Below are 14285 nucleotides of genomic sequence, written 5' to 3'. Positions count from 1 at the left end.
ATCTATTGTAAATGTTCGTAATCTTTTCTCTTATAACTTACATTTCGTTGCAATGACAATTAAAAATTTCAACGAGTCAATCGCATAATCTCGGAGTATTCGGAGCAACGAATACCATTTAGCATACACTCGTAACGTTAACAAGAGAGCTCATTTCTACTAGTTTCATTCGATGTTTTACGCTCGTTCATATACATACAGAAAAAAAAATAAAAGTAATGGGAAATCGTGGTTCAAAGTGAAAGCAACTGATGATATATAAACCTAGCAAAGAAACCTTCACTGCCTTGAACGTTCAGGGAATTGATCGTTTCCATTTCAACCCTTCCTTGTCGCTCATTGGATTTCACAACAAACGTTTAGTTCTTTCGCGTTCTACGTTGCGATTTAAAATTAAAATCTACCGGTGTTTTCCTAGCGTCAAACTAACCCAGAACTTCAAACACATTCCACATAAGTTATTTACGACGATTCGATGTTTAAACACGAAAATTACGATTGGTTAGAATAGAAGAGTATTCTCGAGAATGCGATTTATTTTTTTTTTTTATCTTTATTTAGTCGGGAAAGAACGATCGGCCAATATATCGTCTATATTCGTGTTTCGAAGGGGATCGGTTAAACTCGATTCGATAAGCACTTATCTCGATAGAGGCGAATAATCTAAGCGACTTAATGAAGCGAGTAACGCCGATGAAAGATCAAAGAGGCGACGATGCAAGGTAGCGAATTTCGTTCTCGCCCTTATTCTCTCTCTCTCTCTCTCTCTCTCTCTCTCTATCTATCTATCTATTTTTTTTATCTATCAATCTATCTATCTATCTCTCTTTCTTTCTTTATTTCTTAGCGAGTATTATATCGTAAGAAAAGTGAAGGGGAAGAAAAATCACGTTTGACGATGTGAAAAGCACGATGATTTTGACGGGGCAACGATGATAGAGAGACACGTTGTATGGTTTTCCTCTTCGGCAGACCTTCTCAAGAGCTCGTTGATCGTTGTTCATCGATCTTCGTCGGCACTCCGTCAGTTCTCCGATACACATCATGGATATGACGAAACGAAGATCGATAGACGATAGATTTGAGCTTGCGCAAAATCGTTCTACGAGTGACATAGCAGGATCATTATCTCTCCTACTTGGAACTCCTTGAATATTCATTATTCTTGTTTCTTTTCGTACGGCGACTATCGATCATTCTGAGCAAAGTATTTGAACAAGTGGACGAAGGATCTTTATGTTCCTTGAACGCGACGCACTTTTCTTGCTACTTTTTAGCAGAGTTTTATAATAAGAAAGAGAGAGACAGAAAGAAGTATAAATGAAAGAGTAAGCAGAGAGTAAGAAAGAGAAAGAGAGAGAGTCAGAAAATAATTTGTATTTATAGATTGTAGTAATCCCATTACGGAGGAGAAAGATAAACGAAATTTCGTGATAAAATAAATAAATATTTATATATATACAAAGAAGGAGATATATGTCTGTTAAATGTCTATAACATATGGATGCTGCATGAATCAAAACTATGTAAATATAAGAAAAAAATGTATAAAGATTACAGTAAGTATGAAAAATAAATCACATCGATATAAGCAAGCGGATGAGTAACAGTAAGTATCTGTATGAGTATAGATATTTATAGGTATAAAAATAGAAAGAGATAAGAGTAAAGGTAAGGATTAAAAATACAAAATGAGAGAAAGTGAGAGATGAGGTATACTACGTAAAGACGTATAAGGCAACAAGCCTTAAGCTTTTTTCCAATGAAGGCTTTCAAGAGATTTATTCAAATGGAAGTCACTTGATGGAGCGTAATAATGAGCGTGAAACTTTGTTCGAAACGAATCGAAGGCGCTTCGCCATCGTCCGACGAAAAAATGTCGCCTGTTACGAACGTTTTATGATATATGAATATTCGATTTGGTCCGTTGATTCGTCAGACCGTAGAAATGACTGAAAGTAATTTAAACGTCGTGAACCCAACGTACCCTTCTAATTTCGTTGGCAGAGACATTGAATCTTCATATCGACAAATCGGATTTTAAGTGTTATTATTATCGTATCAACAAGTCGGGATCGATGATTCTCTCGAGATCGATGCCACCATAAAGAGAGGAGGAGGGAACCCGTGGTGCTATTTGGCCTCTCGTTCACGAATAAGTTATTTTCTCTCTCTTTCTTTCTCTTTCTCTCTGTCCTTCTCTCTTTCTCTTTTTCTTACATACATATATCTCCGAATTGGACGAACAATCGTGATTCTTTGAATAAATTTATAAGAATTTTTCAACTCGACATAGACGCACGTTTTTCCAAGTAGATCGAATTAAAGATTTAAAAAATGTGAAAATCTCGATGAAAATCGTCCATTCGAGAATTTTTCTTGAGAATCCACGGAATTCTTTTACTTATCAATATCCTCGTGAAAATAAATCGAGAGATCACGTAGCAACGATCATTCCTCTCGATTCAATTCAAGGAAAATACAACGTGCACTGATATTTATTCCAAAAGACACGTCCATTTATATGTAACACGCGAAGGCGGATTACGAGCTCGATGGTGTCTACATGAACACATATGTATATACGTCTCGCACGAACAATCCCGATGATTGTACAACTCGGTGAGAGACGCTTTGCGCGTGATAATTAATCGATCGATTAATTAAGCCTACGAGTAGACGGAACCTTCGATAGTATCAGTGAGTCAAGTCGAGTCGAGTCGAGTCGAGTCGAGTCGAGTCGAATCAAATCTTTTTCGAGGGAACCTTCTCAGCGAATGTTATTACACCGTGCGAGATATACCGGGCTTCCTTCGATCGTACATCATCTCGCGGATACGGCGCGTCGCTTATTGCTCGTAAATATAGTAATTCAACGACACGCCGCCTAGCAGCGTATATTTATGCGTCGCTTCGTTCGGCTCCATTTGCGTGTCTCGAGATAAAGTCGCTTCGATCGAGCCCGAATCCGTGGGCCTCTCTCTCTCTCTCTCTCTCTCTCTCTCTTTTTCTCGAGCACTCACTCTCTCTCTCTCGAGCACTCGATGTACTTTTCGAAAGGTACGTTTGCAAAGATAACGAGAAAAAAGAGACTCTTGGAATTCGGCGTATGCGCTTGCGTGGAACGTGATCGATGAGGTAGCACGTTTATATTAGTAAGAGCGGGCGAACAACCGAGCGAGTGCTATACCTTTGCGTTATAGCTTAATACTCCTTACGATCGTGACCGTTTAATGATCGCCCCGGCTGACAGTAAGGATCTATGATCCTGGAATATGATACCATAATCGTGTAGAAGAGAAAGGTAGCGTTTCTTATTGATAACTCGATTACCGTCTACGATGGAATCTTGAGTAAGGTATCCATTGCTTCTGGATAATAGCGAGTTTGGTTAATTAAGGTACCTCGATATGCTTTATATACCATTGGCAATCGTGAATTCCGAGTAATCTTGCCCGTGGACTCTCTATCGATCTCACGGACTTTCATCGAATATTCCTGAGACGATCGCAAAGTAACGGTACCCTGCGTGACGATCGAGAGGAATCGCTCGATCGATTCCTGTTCTCGAGCGATGCTGAGATCGAATGAAAATGAAATCATTTTTTACATGCTATAAATCATCCTTCAAGTTCCGTTTATTAATATTAATCGATCTTTTTCATGAGGCGATATAAAAGTAGTTTACACTGTACAGGCACAAAGTGGAGCACCTTATTACTTATTAAAACAAACAGTAGGAGCTGAAAGATTTGTTCGAATTTTTACAGCAAGATATTTTACATCAAGAATTGTAAATTGTAAGAAAGCTGTCGAATCTAAAGAAAGATCGAAATTTATTTAATGTTTCGTGCATGGATGTGTAGAGGCAATGAAAACATACGCAAAACAAGCAGATATAATTTAATAGAAAAAGAAAATAAAGAAAGAAAAGTAAAGAAAATTTATTGTTAAAGTTATTGTTAAAAAGGAGATTCCTGGGACATACCCCGAATGATGTCTGGTGTAAGTAGGCGTCGTGGTAAGAATTCGTTGGTAGCCTCGAGTAGTAGCTTCCGAAAGGGCTCGATGCCGATGGTCTTCGTGAAATCCAGCATAAGCGATCGCTCTGGTACCAGCGTATTCTGCAACGGCGATCGCACCAAATTTGTCTGGTCTGGTTGCGTTCGATCGTACGATGGGTCTCATCGACGATCCGATCGTTGGTGCTGTTGCGATCGTCGTTTCAACGTCATCGTCGTTCTTGTAATTCCAAAGGCGATTCCAATCGTGTTCGCGCTCTTGGACGCGAGCCCACCTCTCGCGAAACAAATGCGGCCAAATGATCTTTCGTGTGCCGATCTGCGAGACTCTTCCGTGAAAACTCTCGTTGACTCGTGTCTCTCGATCGGTAGACGATACCACGAGAACGATCGCTTGGAGGATCACAAGGGACAACGTCGAGGCCATCGTACTCGGGACACGAAGAACTCGGGTACAGGGTGAATCACGTGACCTGATAATAAGTTGGTATCTCACTTTTGATAAGGAAAGCGACTGTGCAAAGAAAAGAAAGAAAAGATATACATGCTTGATATTTGAAACAAAAGAAGAGAGTGTACGGAAATCTCGAATGGTCCAAAGAATATTGATTGATAAGAAGAAGAAGATTATTATGCGATCACAATGAAGAATCCTTCCTTCGGAATCGAACTTTTTTAAGCGTATCTATTTGTAGTAACTCACCCCGTATGCGTCTGGTCCACGAAACGGACTAAACGAAGAAGCTTCTTCTTTCCTCGTGAGTAGCTCGCATTCTCCGTCGCGGAACGATGCAGCAAACGGTGCAACGGACGCGTCGAGAACGGTGGATGGACATCCGGTGCGAAATAATCCGAAGGCAGCTGAGAGCACTACTGAAGGAGACACACGGACTTGGGGTCCCACGTGCTTCGTTCCTCGCGCTACCAACCCCACCATTCTTCTTTCTCTTTCTCCTTCCCACTACCTTTCTCTCTCACTCTTTCTCTGCCTCTCTGTCTCTCTCTTTTTCTCTCTCTCTCTCTGTTTCTCTTTCCCTCTCTTTGCTTTCCCTCTCGTTCTCGTTCGCCAGACTCAACGAACAATCCACCTCTTTTGCCGCTACTCTTTGTCCTACTCCCTCTCTAGTAACGTCTACTCTCCTGGTACGACGACGTGTCTTTCAGTAACCACCTACGTATCCTTGCGCGCGTGCAGCCAGCTACAGGACAACGGCTTCGAGTTTCTCTTTTTACGAGCTCCGATAACTATACGTGTACCTTTCTATACGTATGAACGTTTCGTTCTTTCGACGATGTGCATCCGCGATCATAGACCATAGAACAGATCGAGAAAAAATTATTCTATCTCGTCTCAAGACTTTTCCTTTCGTTTTCGAATACTTACTTTGTTTCGATGATCCCATTAGATTTCACATATCATTAAACATCGTATTGTTGGACAGGAAGGTTCTGATAACAGAACGATTCGAATAGCAAACATTCTTGCTAGCTCTTCTCTGAAACAGTTGGCTCACTGACACAAATTTCATTCACTCTTAAACAAATGTTCCCGTACGCGTAATATAATAACAGGCGTTCTTATAAATACCTGGTAAATGCAGCTTCGGATAACAAGAACTCAGCAGAAAGATATACCGAATATTAAGCATACCTAAATCCATAGCTCGTAGAGAATGATTTTAAAATTGAAACAATACGCGTTGGTAAATTTCAACGAAACGTTCTCCAATTCGCGTTTTGTAACCCGACTCGTTCGAAAATGTTTCGTGAGTTGAAAGAAAGTTAAAAATACAGGCGTTATTTTTCTTTCGATCAAGAGGAAAGAAACAGAAAATAAATGAAGTTCTAGCGTAGTCGAAAGGGCAAAGTATGTACGAGCGTGTTTATTTTAAATCTCTGTCGAGTCAAGGATGAAAACAAACAGCCCCTAAAACTCGTTAAAACTCGATGATGCAACCTTCAGACAACTACGCGATGCTTCAAGCATAGTCGATAAGATAGCGAGCTCGATGCCGAGGAGGGAATTTTAAAGCGACAGCCGACAAGCTTCGCTCGATTACATCGTGCTCTGCTACGATAATCTTGTCGAAGGATGTTTGCTTCGATCGATCGTTCTTCGTTATATACTTTAGATCGCAAGTATATACCGATCTCCACGAATATACAAACACGTCCACGTGCGTGTATACATCGAGCCATACTCCTTCGTTTTGCACCGATATGACCGCACCTTTGTTTGTTCGAGCACGATCGAAAGCGAAAACAGAGACGCAAATGGTGGAAAATCGACTCGAACGTCTTCTCGTCTGGAGAATCTCGTTAGTACTATTACCTAAACGATCTTTGTTCGTATTAACGAACGACAGATCAAAATAATTCGACTAATTCAAAGTTCTATCAATTACGATTATATAAATGAAGGTATAAAAGGTACGAAGTGTTTAAAAACACTTGGAATTGTTATAAAAAACGAAGCAACACTTTAGTATCAATTAATTTGATTTGTTTTTGTAAAGGATCTTTCTTATAATTCACTTCAAAAGATATAAGATTCGATATTTCGAAAACTTATCGATTTACAAAATGACGAATAAAAATAATACGATTATTATAATATTTATCATAATATTTAGCAATAATATTTTATCTTAAAAAATGAAGGATCTCGTTCGTTATTCAAATAAAAAATGATCGACTTGTGAGAGATCAAATAAGGCTTAACAAGCATCTATGCTTTACTTGATTTCAAAAACTTGAATCGATTTATTCAGGGTACGTGTCGTAGAAGAGGAAGAAGAAGAAAGAAAGAAAGAAAGAAAGAAAGAAAGAGAGAGAAAAAGAGAGAGAAAGAGAGAGAGACTTGCGAAAGATTCGAGTCGCTGCATCCGTCAGTATGAATTATCTCGAGATAGGAACGTGTCCGTAGGACGTAGCATAAACTCGGAGCGAAAGATTGCATAGTGCTGGTAGAAGGAGGAGGGAATTCTCCTCCCGCGTTCTCCGCTAACGTTAGATCGTTCGAAGAAGAGGAGCGCGTCGGACTCGTAAGATATTTTCCGACGAAGATAAGATCTGCGGTAGCTAAGAAAGAGAAAGAAAGAAAGGGAGAGAGAGGAAGAGAAAGAGAGAAAGAGAGAGAGAGAGAGAGAGAGAGAAAGAAAGAGAAATTTGCGGTAGATGGTGATTCGAAGATACAACTGCCTACGCATCTTCTTCCGAGTGCACCGGCTGGTCGTTGGTTGGTCCAGCCTCTGGACCAGCCGCTGGTTCACCTGCATTGCGGTGCGTTCGGCCCCGGGCTCGAGCTCGCGTCGCAGCCGCAGCTGCGCGTTCGAGACCAAGGATGTCCGCTTTTGAGAAAGTCACGAACCTTTCTTATACGCTCGTTAATCCTTCAGGATCACATTGATAAGCGTAAAAAGGTGTAAGGCTTCGTTCAAAATTTGCTCTAACTGTTCTATAAAAATCCAATTTCTTTAAACTTGTCTGTTTGAGAATATTATCGATCATAATCGAATTGATCGAACGACCGTGACGAGATGTTACACCCACGTATACCGGACTACCGTCGATTAGATCGTAAACGTTTTAGCGTCGCTACACGACGAAGGAAATAAAATATCGAAGGGCGTCGTCGTCTTCGTCGTGTCGTTTGAGAAAGATAAGCTGACTCTCAGAGTCTCGGTGCAGTTTTTGAAACGTCGAGTGGACGGTACTTGGTCTCGACCAAGGACAGCGGTGTGCTGCAACCGCAGCGAGGTCTCTTGAGCCTTTTTGTTTGTTTCGAGGCTACCTTCGGAACCGTGCCCCGTTCGAACGAAGGGCAAGGTAATTGCGCGGATCATCGTCGTATTATTACCCATTAAGGGCATGAGACACGCGAGAGCTGTTAATGCAAAAGGAAATAAAAAATAGTAACAAATAAATTCCTCCTTCCAGGATAACGTTCATTGTACCCTCATCGAGATAAAACTATGTTTGAGAGAAAACTATGTAGAAATTCTACTTGACACAAGTGGGCTACTTTAAAACAAAGCGATTGATTGATGATTTTGATATACTATCGTTTCGAGAGGTTGGCTAGTTTTCAATAGACAAACCGATAAGTCATCTTGACCTTTAACCTTAGAACCTATACGAAGGTACTTTCAATGGGAATAAAAAAAAATTCTAACCCGCCTACCTAGCTTTACTATAGAACGCTTTCGCGCGGAAGTATACTTTCCAATAATAATTTAGCACTGTATAACTATCCGGCGTGCATTGTACTCTCGGTAGCACTCGTAACGACTGCAAAACGATAAAAAGATAGAATAGTGCCAACTGTCTTTGTTATATCCATTTTCAAGGTCTTAGAAACGTGTAATTATTTTGAATGAATGAATTTATCCTGCGACGTAAATAAGACCGACCTTAAAACTCGAGAAATTCTATTACGTAAGATTGCGAAATTGGAAAAAACTAGTGCAGATCGTAGCATTCTTCTCTTCAGATCTGAGAATCTTTAAAAGATCGTGTTATCTACTCCGTCTACTTACTCACTCTCGATATTTCTATACATATAGAGTCGCTTAAAGCTGGAAAGCGTGAACTTTCTGTAAGGGAAAACTTTGAATTTCGAAATGTCAAAGATCAGAAGGGAAATTTCGTGTGTGACCTAATAGGAGCACGTCAACGGGCCGAACGTAAGATAGCTTTGAGAACTTTTGAAATAGTATGATACGAAATGCCGAAGTAAATCTTCGATGAAACTCACGAGCTGCGGTACAAACTTGTTATCGGAATAAGCGAAGCGAACATCATTGTCAAGAGCAGCATTTTGTTCCTTTTAAAGCCGAACGCTTTCAACGTACATACATATGTTCGATCAAGACGCGATCGTTTACATGATTCTCTTCCATTTTGTTCGAAACTCATTTGCTAGAATCCAAAGTTAATTATCGAAACGTCGTACCCGTCATCTTTCATTAACTAACATTTGCAATCGCATCGTTTTTTTAACGATATTCTTTTGCTCGCTCAACTGAAATTTTTTAATGATCGATAGCGATCATAGGGAAACGCAAGTAAACGATCATGAAGTCGATATACGATTTGTAACTTGTCCGATAGCTAATGAGCTCTGTCTCGAATCACTTTCTTCGTGACTTGAGATAAACGAGAGGAACTGTATCACAGAGATCTATGTTACCGACTGTGAAACAACGATTTCCTTTCGCTTCGAAGAAAGAAGAGTCGTTAGAGAGCATATTTTTTAGAAAAAAGAAGTAAGAAAATTAGAGGACCAAAAAGTCGCTTTAAAAACGAGAACAGCGTCTCTTTAGAGACTTCGATTACGAAGTCAAAGAAAATTCATTGTTCTGGAAAAAAGTAATGAACGTGGAACAGATTTATACGATATGAAAAATCACATACTATATCATAATGACCTTGATAAATTGATGAGTTTTTTTTCATGAAAACGTAACGTGAATTTTTATAGCTATAGAAAATTGTTCGGCATTCACGCAACGATTCTAATTACGATAAACGTATTCGACGAGTTCAATTATGTATAGAATATCTCGCTACTAAAAAATGAAAAAGAAATTGTTAGATCTTTTAGATAAGTAAAAAAATATCTACAGTTCGTAAAAAATAGTATTCGCACGCTATTTAAAATCAAATAACTTTTTATAGATTCTACGAGCTCTCAACTCAAAGAGCTTTGAAGTTTTATATGGAAAATATGCAGAGATTAATGTGCTGTAAAAATACAATAGAAATAATTTTACTTTGTGGTAGCAATAAAAAATATAAAACGAGAACTTTTTATACAAACTTTGTATGGAATGCTTATAGGAAAAACGATTATATGCATTTTGTAAATTATGGTTTGAAATTATTCAAAGATAATTCAAATCGCGCGAAAATATTAATATTTACTCATCTGTTATTCATTATCATAAAATTTATACAAAGCTTTATTTTATATTTATATTATTACAATACTACAACATGAAACATACAGTATTTTTGTTTAATCATTGATACTTGATACAACACAACAGGCGAATTTTTTCGTATTTATTAAAAAATTTCCAGTGATCTTTTATCGATTTAAAAAAATTTGTTCGATTTTAAATAGCATCGAAATACTTACTTCAGCCCTGGTACCTACATAAATCTACGTATGAAGCATGAATTCTCGCATCTTATAAGAGCATTACAATTTTCTTCCACTTTATCCTCTGATTAGAAACAACACAACCAGTTCCATCGTGGTCTCTATATGTGGGTGTAGAAATTGCTTTATTGTAAGGGCGTCGCGACGTCTGGCGTCATTCAGACGGCTGTGTGAAGCGTGGAAATGTTCTTTAAAAGACCGACGGCCGGCGTCTTGTACTGTACCGCTCGATAATATTTTGTTTACGCTTCAATGTGAATTCAACAATAACGCTACTTGCGGAATTATTTGCAATGCGACACGAACAATCAAACATCGCTATGTGCATTGGATTCTTTTAACAAATTTCAATTTTTACCGATCGTATTCCAGAAACACGATCGATTGAACCTATATTTAAGAATCAATCAGTCTTCATATTTCAACACTTTGTAAACCATAAATGATGGAAGTATTTTTTTCTTTTATTTTCCGTCCATAATCACCAGCGTTCGGTATGTCCAATTATTAATCAAGAGACCTGTCACGATCTCATGGATGACTATTAAAAAATCATTGAGTTTTTCTTCGTTTAAAATCATAAACAATTTATGGAATATACGTATAAAACTTTTTTTATTACTCTATAACTAACAATAAATTATAACATATAATTTACATACGCTAGAAATTAATTATAAAATATCAAAAAATTATGCTTGTAATAATTTTCTGATAAAATTACGTTACGTAGAATAACGTAATTAGAGGTGTCATTACTAAATCATGATAGGTACCATTTGCCCATTTGCCCTATCTCGGTCGTAATTAATTGGTCTCGTAGGAGAATATCGTACAAAGAGAAACACCCGGTAGATGGGTGAAACACAACACGCAGAGTGCTCGCTCTGGTAACGTATCCAGTATTTGACCTAATGACACGATCCCGTGACGTCAGGGGCGAAAGGTAGGTCGACCGAGAGACTCTAAGGAGGTGAGGCGGTCAAAGGCGGCCAAAGACTGACCTATCCTAGTCACGTAAATCGCCTTAACACACTGCGCTACCATAAAACGAAAGCAAGTTTCGGCTGGTTTTTTATTTCTTTTGAAAGAGTGAAGACCTTGACCGAACTTTTTTTTACATTAAATTCGTCCTCATTTACTATGATAGAAGTTAAGGATACGTATACATACCCATACATACATGCATATATATGTACGTAAATCCAAAAAAGATCGGGATAATTCATAAAAGATTTAATCTCGATTGATCATCATGCGTGACAAATTTCAGACAGTCGATCACAATCCTTTGTCTAAATTCCGAGCCGAGGCCGTTTCGTACGTCATTTACCCGAACCTTTTTTTTTACCTCTTTACCGAAATACTTTTTATATTTAAAGTTTATCCGCGAAAGAGCGAAGGATATGAAAAATCGTCGTGGTATCATCGGAGTAGACTCCATTATCAGAGGTGATCAGTGGTGGCGACAGTGAGAGCAATCAAATACAGTTTGGTTAGAATCGGATTTTTTGCCCTTGTTGCATTCTGCCGTGGGTGAAGGAGAAAGAAAAGGGCGTGAAGCCACCGCTCAAAGGGTGGAGATCCAGCAAAATCGTCTTCAATTCCACGTCGGTGGAAGGCATAAAAACTTATACTTGTCGAACAAGCGAAGTTCTCTTATAAGAGAGTGAATCTCTCTTATTTTCACTGATGCTCGTAAGTTATATCCGTCGCAACTCGACGATTTCGTCTTCGATCAATAAACTCTATTCGATGACTCAGAAAAAACTTGCGCTCTCGAAGGGCACAGAAGGAACTTTGAAAATTTATCGTCGTCCTTCTCGAATTCCATTTTCCCTCTCCTTTCTCAGGTCGTCCTTATAGATACGCGTTTCGCTGGTTCGCGTTTGCCTTGACATCTCCTCTCTCTCTCTCTCTCTCTCTCTCTATATATATATATATATATATATATATATATATGTATGTATGTATATATATTTCTCTCTCTTTTTCCGTCACTTTCGTACTATATAAAACGTATCTCTCCGCTAGTACTTGACCTCCGTGCTCCTTCCGCTTTTCCTCGCCGATACGATACGATGCAATACGTTCTTCTACCTTTCCATCGTCCTCTACTCTTGGCTCTTTCCGTTGTATCTTCTTCCTAGAATGTACATTACGAGAAACCAAATCTCTTTCAACTTCTTTGAACACGCGTTGCGACTTTGACGTCTGTTGTACATGTCTAGAACGATCGCAACCTTCATGCTCTTTAAAGTTTTCATTCCACAAGTACAACCAGTAGAGAGGACTATGTACTTCTCTTTCTTCCATCGTAGGTTCCACCGACGCAGTTCTCAGCGTGTCACCGTTCACGGCCATTCTATGTTTCGGCTAGTCGATCGACCTCTCAGTTTCAGGCAGCGCGCCAACGAGTGGATATATAAGGTCAGTCTTGATAGTAAAAACGTGCGGCTAATGCGGAATTCTTCCTCGCAGAGGTCTTTGCCAAATGGGTCAATTCGAATAGGGAGAAAGAAGAAGGGAACGAAATCTCGAGCAAAAGCTACGTCGAGAGGCGTTTCGCGCCCACGATGGAGCCATAAAAGTCTAAACACGGCATACTGACATCCAGTTAAGAGGCATCTCTAAACGAATTATCAAAGGATTTGCCGCTCGACAACCTTGAAAAAGTACAACGGTTAGATTGAATCGATCGCGTTAACTCACGCCAACAACTAACTTCCGAGAACGAGCAACGATAGTGATATAGATCGACAAATTCAATCACTACTGACCAAATTCAATCACTAATGGCCAAAGTCAATCACTACTCCGTAATCTCTTGTAACTAGCGAACCAATTACGAACGAAGTAACTTTCCTTTCAAAAGAACTTGTAACATCCGCTCGAGATTTCGGATATCCGTAACGTAAGGCATTAACGATATTAATGCATTGCTGATTAAAAAATTTTGCTTAAATTTCTTACATTAGTTTTATATTTAAATAACTATGTAGTTATATCTAATTATATTTATGTGACTTAGATAAACGATTAAGAATATAAAGTTTACTGAAAAGAAGAAATTGTTATCACCTTTTAGAGGATAATCAAAGTACATAGCTGTTAGCTGATTAGCATTATATTAGATAAAAACATGAGATGTCTTAATGTCTATCTGCAATGTGTTAATAATATCGTAGATTTGTCACCATTCTGATATTAACGTGTTCGCTGTTCATAAAAGAAACTGTTCGTAATGAACAGTGAACGTGTTAAGACGGAGATCGTAGAACCATTTGGCAATCAGGATAATCTCCTAAATAAATCTACGATCCATCTTTGTTAGAGGCCCGTGGAAGTGCACATTAATGTACTCTTCAGATGTTATTCCTCTGGTCGAAGGAACCGGCAGCAGATCCTAGGGCCAGTCCGTGGTTCGCTTGGTTCGCTACCGCGGTAATACTCTGGCGTTGCAGAAGACGAATTACAAAAGCTATTTTGGCAGTATCGCCGTTTAGACTGTTAAGAAGACGGACGGTGATTGCGTTACTGAAAGAAAGAACTTCGTCAGTGGTAATGAAGCCAACGAGGACAACAACGATGACGACGATGGGAACGACGACAGCGACGGCGACGGCGAAAACGATGACGACAGCGAGAATGAAACAGCAACAGTTGCAATTAAAACAGCATCACGGTATTTTGCTAGGTCAATATTGTCACCGGCAGCTACGACAAGAACACAATTGCAAGGCTACAACCGGCATCAGGACTCGGGTAAAACGATTGTGTACAGGCGACGGTCCACACGTCTCGCCATCCTCGTCCTCGATCCAAACGAATCACCAGATCAATTATAGAGTAACCAGAAGCGGCAGAATTTATGGGAAATATCATAACAGAATTGTTTCGGCGGAACATCGCTGATCAGAACGATCATTGATTATTTTCTTGTTCGTTCGTTTACTTTCTTCCTCATCGTAGTTTCTCCTTAACGTTCTAATCGTCGACATATATGTGTACATATAAAGCGTATCACTATTCTCTTAAGCTTGTGTAACCCTTTGTTTGAAACTATAAGAATCGCTAAACACCGATTACGAAGATGA

At 39.1% G+C, this 14285-nt stretch overlaps 2 protein-coding genes across 4 annotated transcripts in view; one reads left to right on the top strand and one right to left on the bottom strand.

Annotated features, from left to right (window-relative positions):
• LOC122632707 overlaps positions 1-4983 on the bottom strand; it is a 19422-nt gene extending 14439 nt beyond the window's left edge. Inside the window, exons 1-2 of the mRNA XM_043819849.1 lie at positions 4726-4983; positions 3989-4495 (exon numbers count right to left, since the gene is read on the bottom strand). Of these exons, the coding sequence (XP_043675784.1) occupies positions 3989-4449 (461 nt within the window). The 5' untranslated portion in view covers positions 4450-4495; positions 4726-4983. The remainder of the gene's footprint in view (positions 1-3988; positions 4496-4725) is intronic.
• Positions 1-14285, top strand: part of LOC122632709 — a 27676-nt gene extending 13391 nt beyond the window's left edge. Inside the window, exons 1-3 of one of the 3 annotated variants that reach the window (XM_043819855.1) lie at positions 10878-11886; positions 12510-12618; positions 13558-14285. In XM_043819855.1, coding sequence (XP_043675790.1) covers positions 12556-12618; positions 13558-14103 — 609 coding nt within the window. In that variant the 5' untranslated portion in view covers positions 10878-11886; positions 12510-12555 and the 3' untranslated portion in view covers positions 14104-14285. Of the gene's footprint in view, positions 1-10877; positions 11887-12509; positions 12619-13557 lie in introns of those variants that run through there. The other 2 variants (XM_043819854.1, XM_043819853.1) reach the window with 2 other exon arrangements.

The sequence above is a fragment of the Vespula pensylvanica genome, chromosome 10, assembly GCF_014466175.1.
Source record: "Vespula pensylvanica isolate Volc-1 chromosome 10, ASM1446617v1, whole genome shotgun sequence".
Classification (NCBI taxonomy): domain Eukaryota; kingdom Metazoa; phylum Arthropoda; class Insecta; order Hymenoptera; family Vespidae; genus Vespula; species Vespula pensylvanica.
Note: the sequence above shows the minus strand (reverse complement) of the source record. Positions and strands in the feature narration are given on the sequence as shown.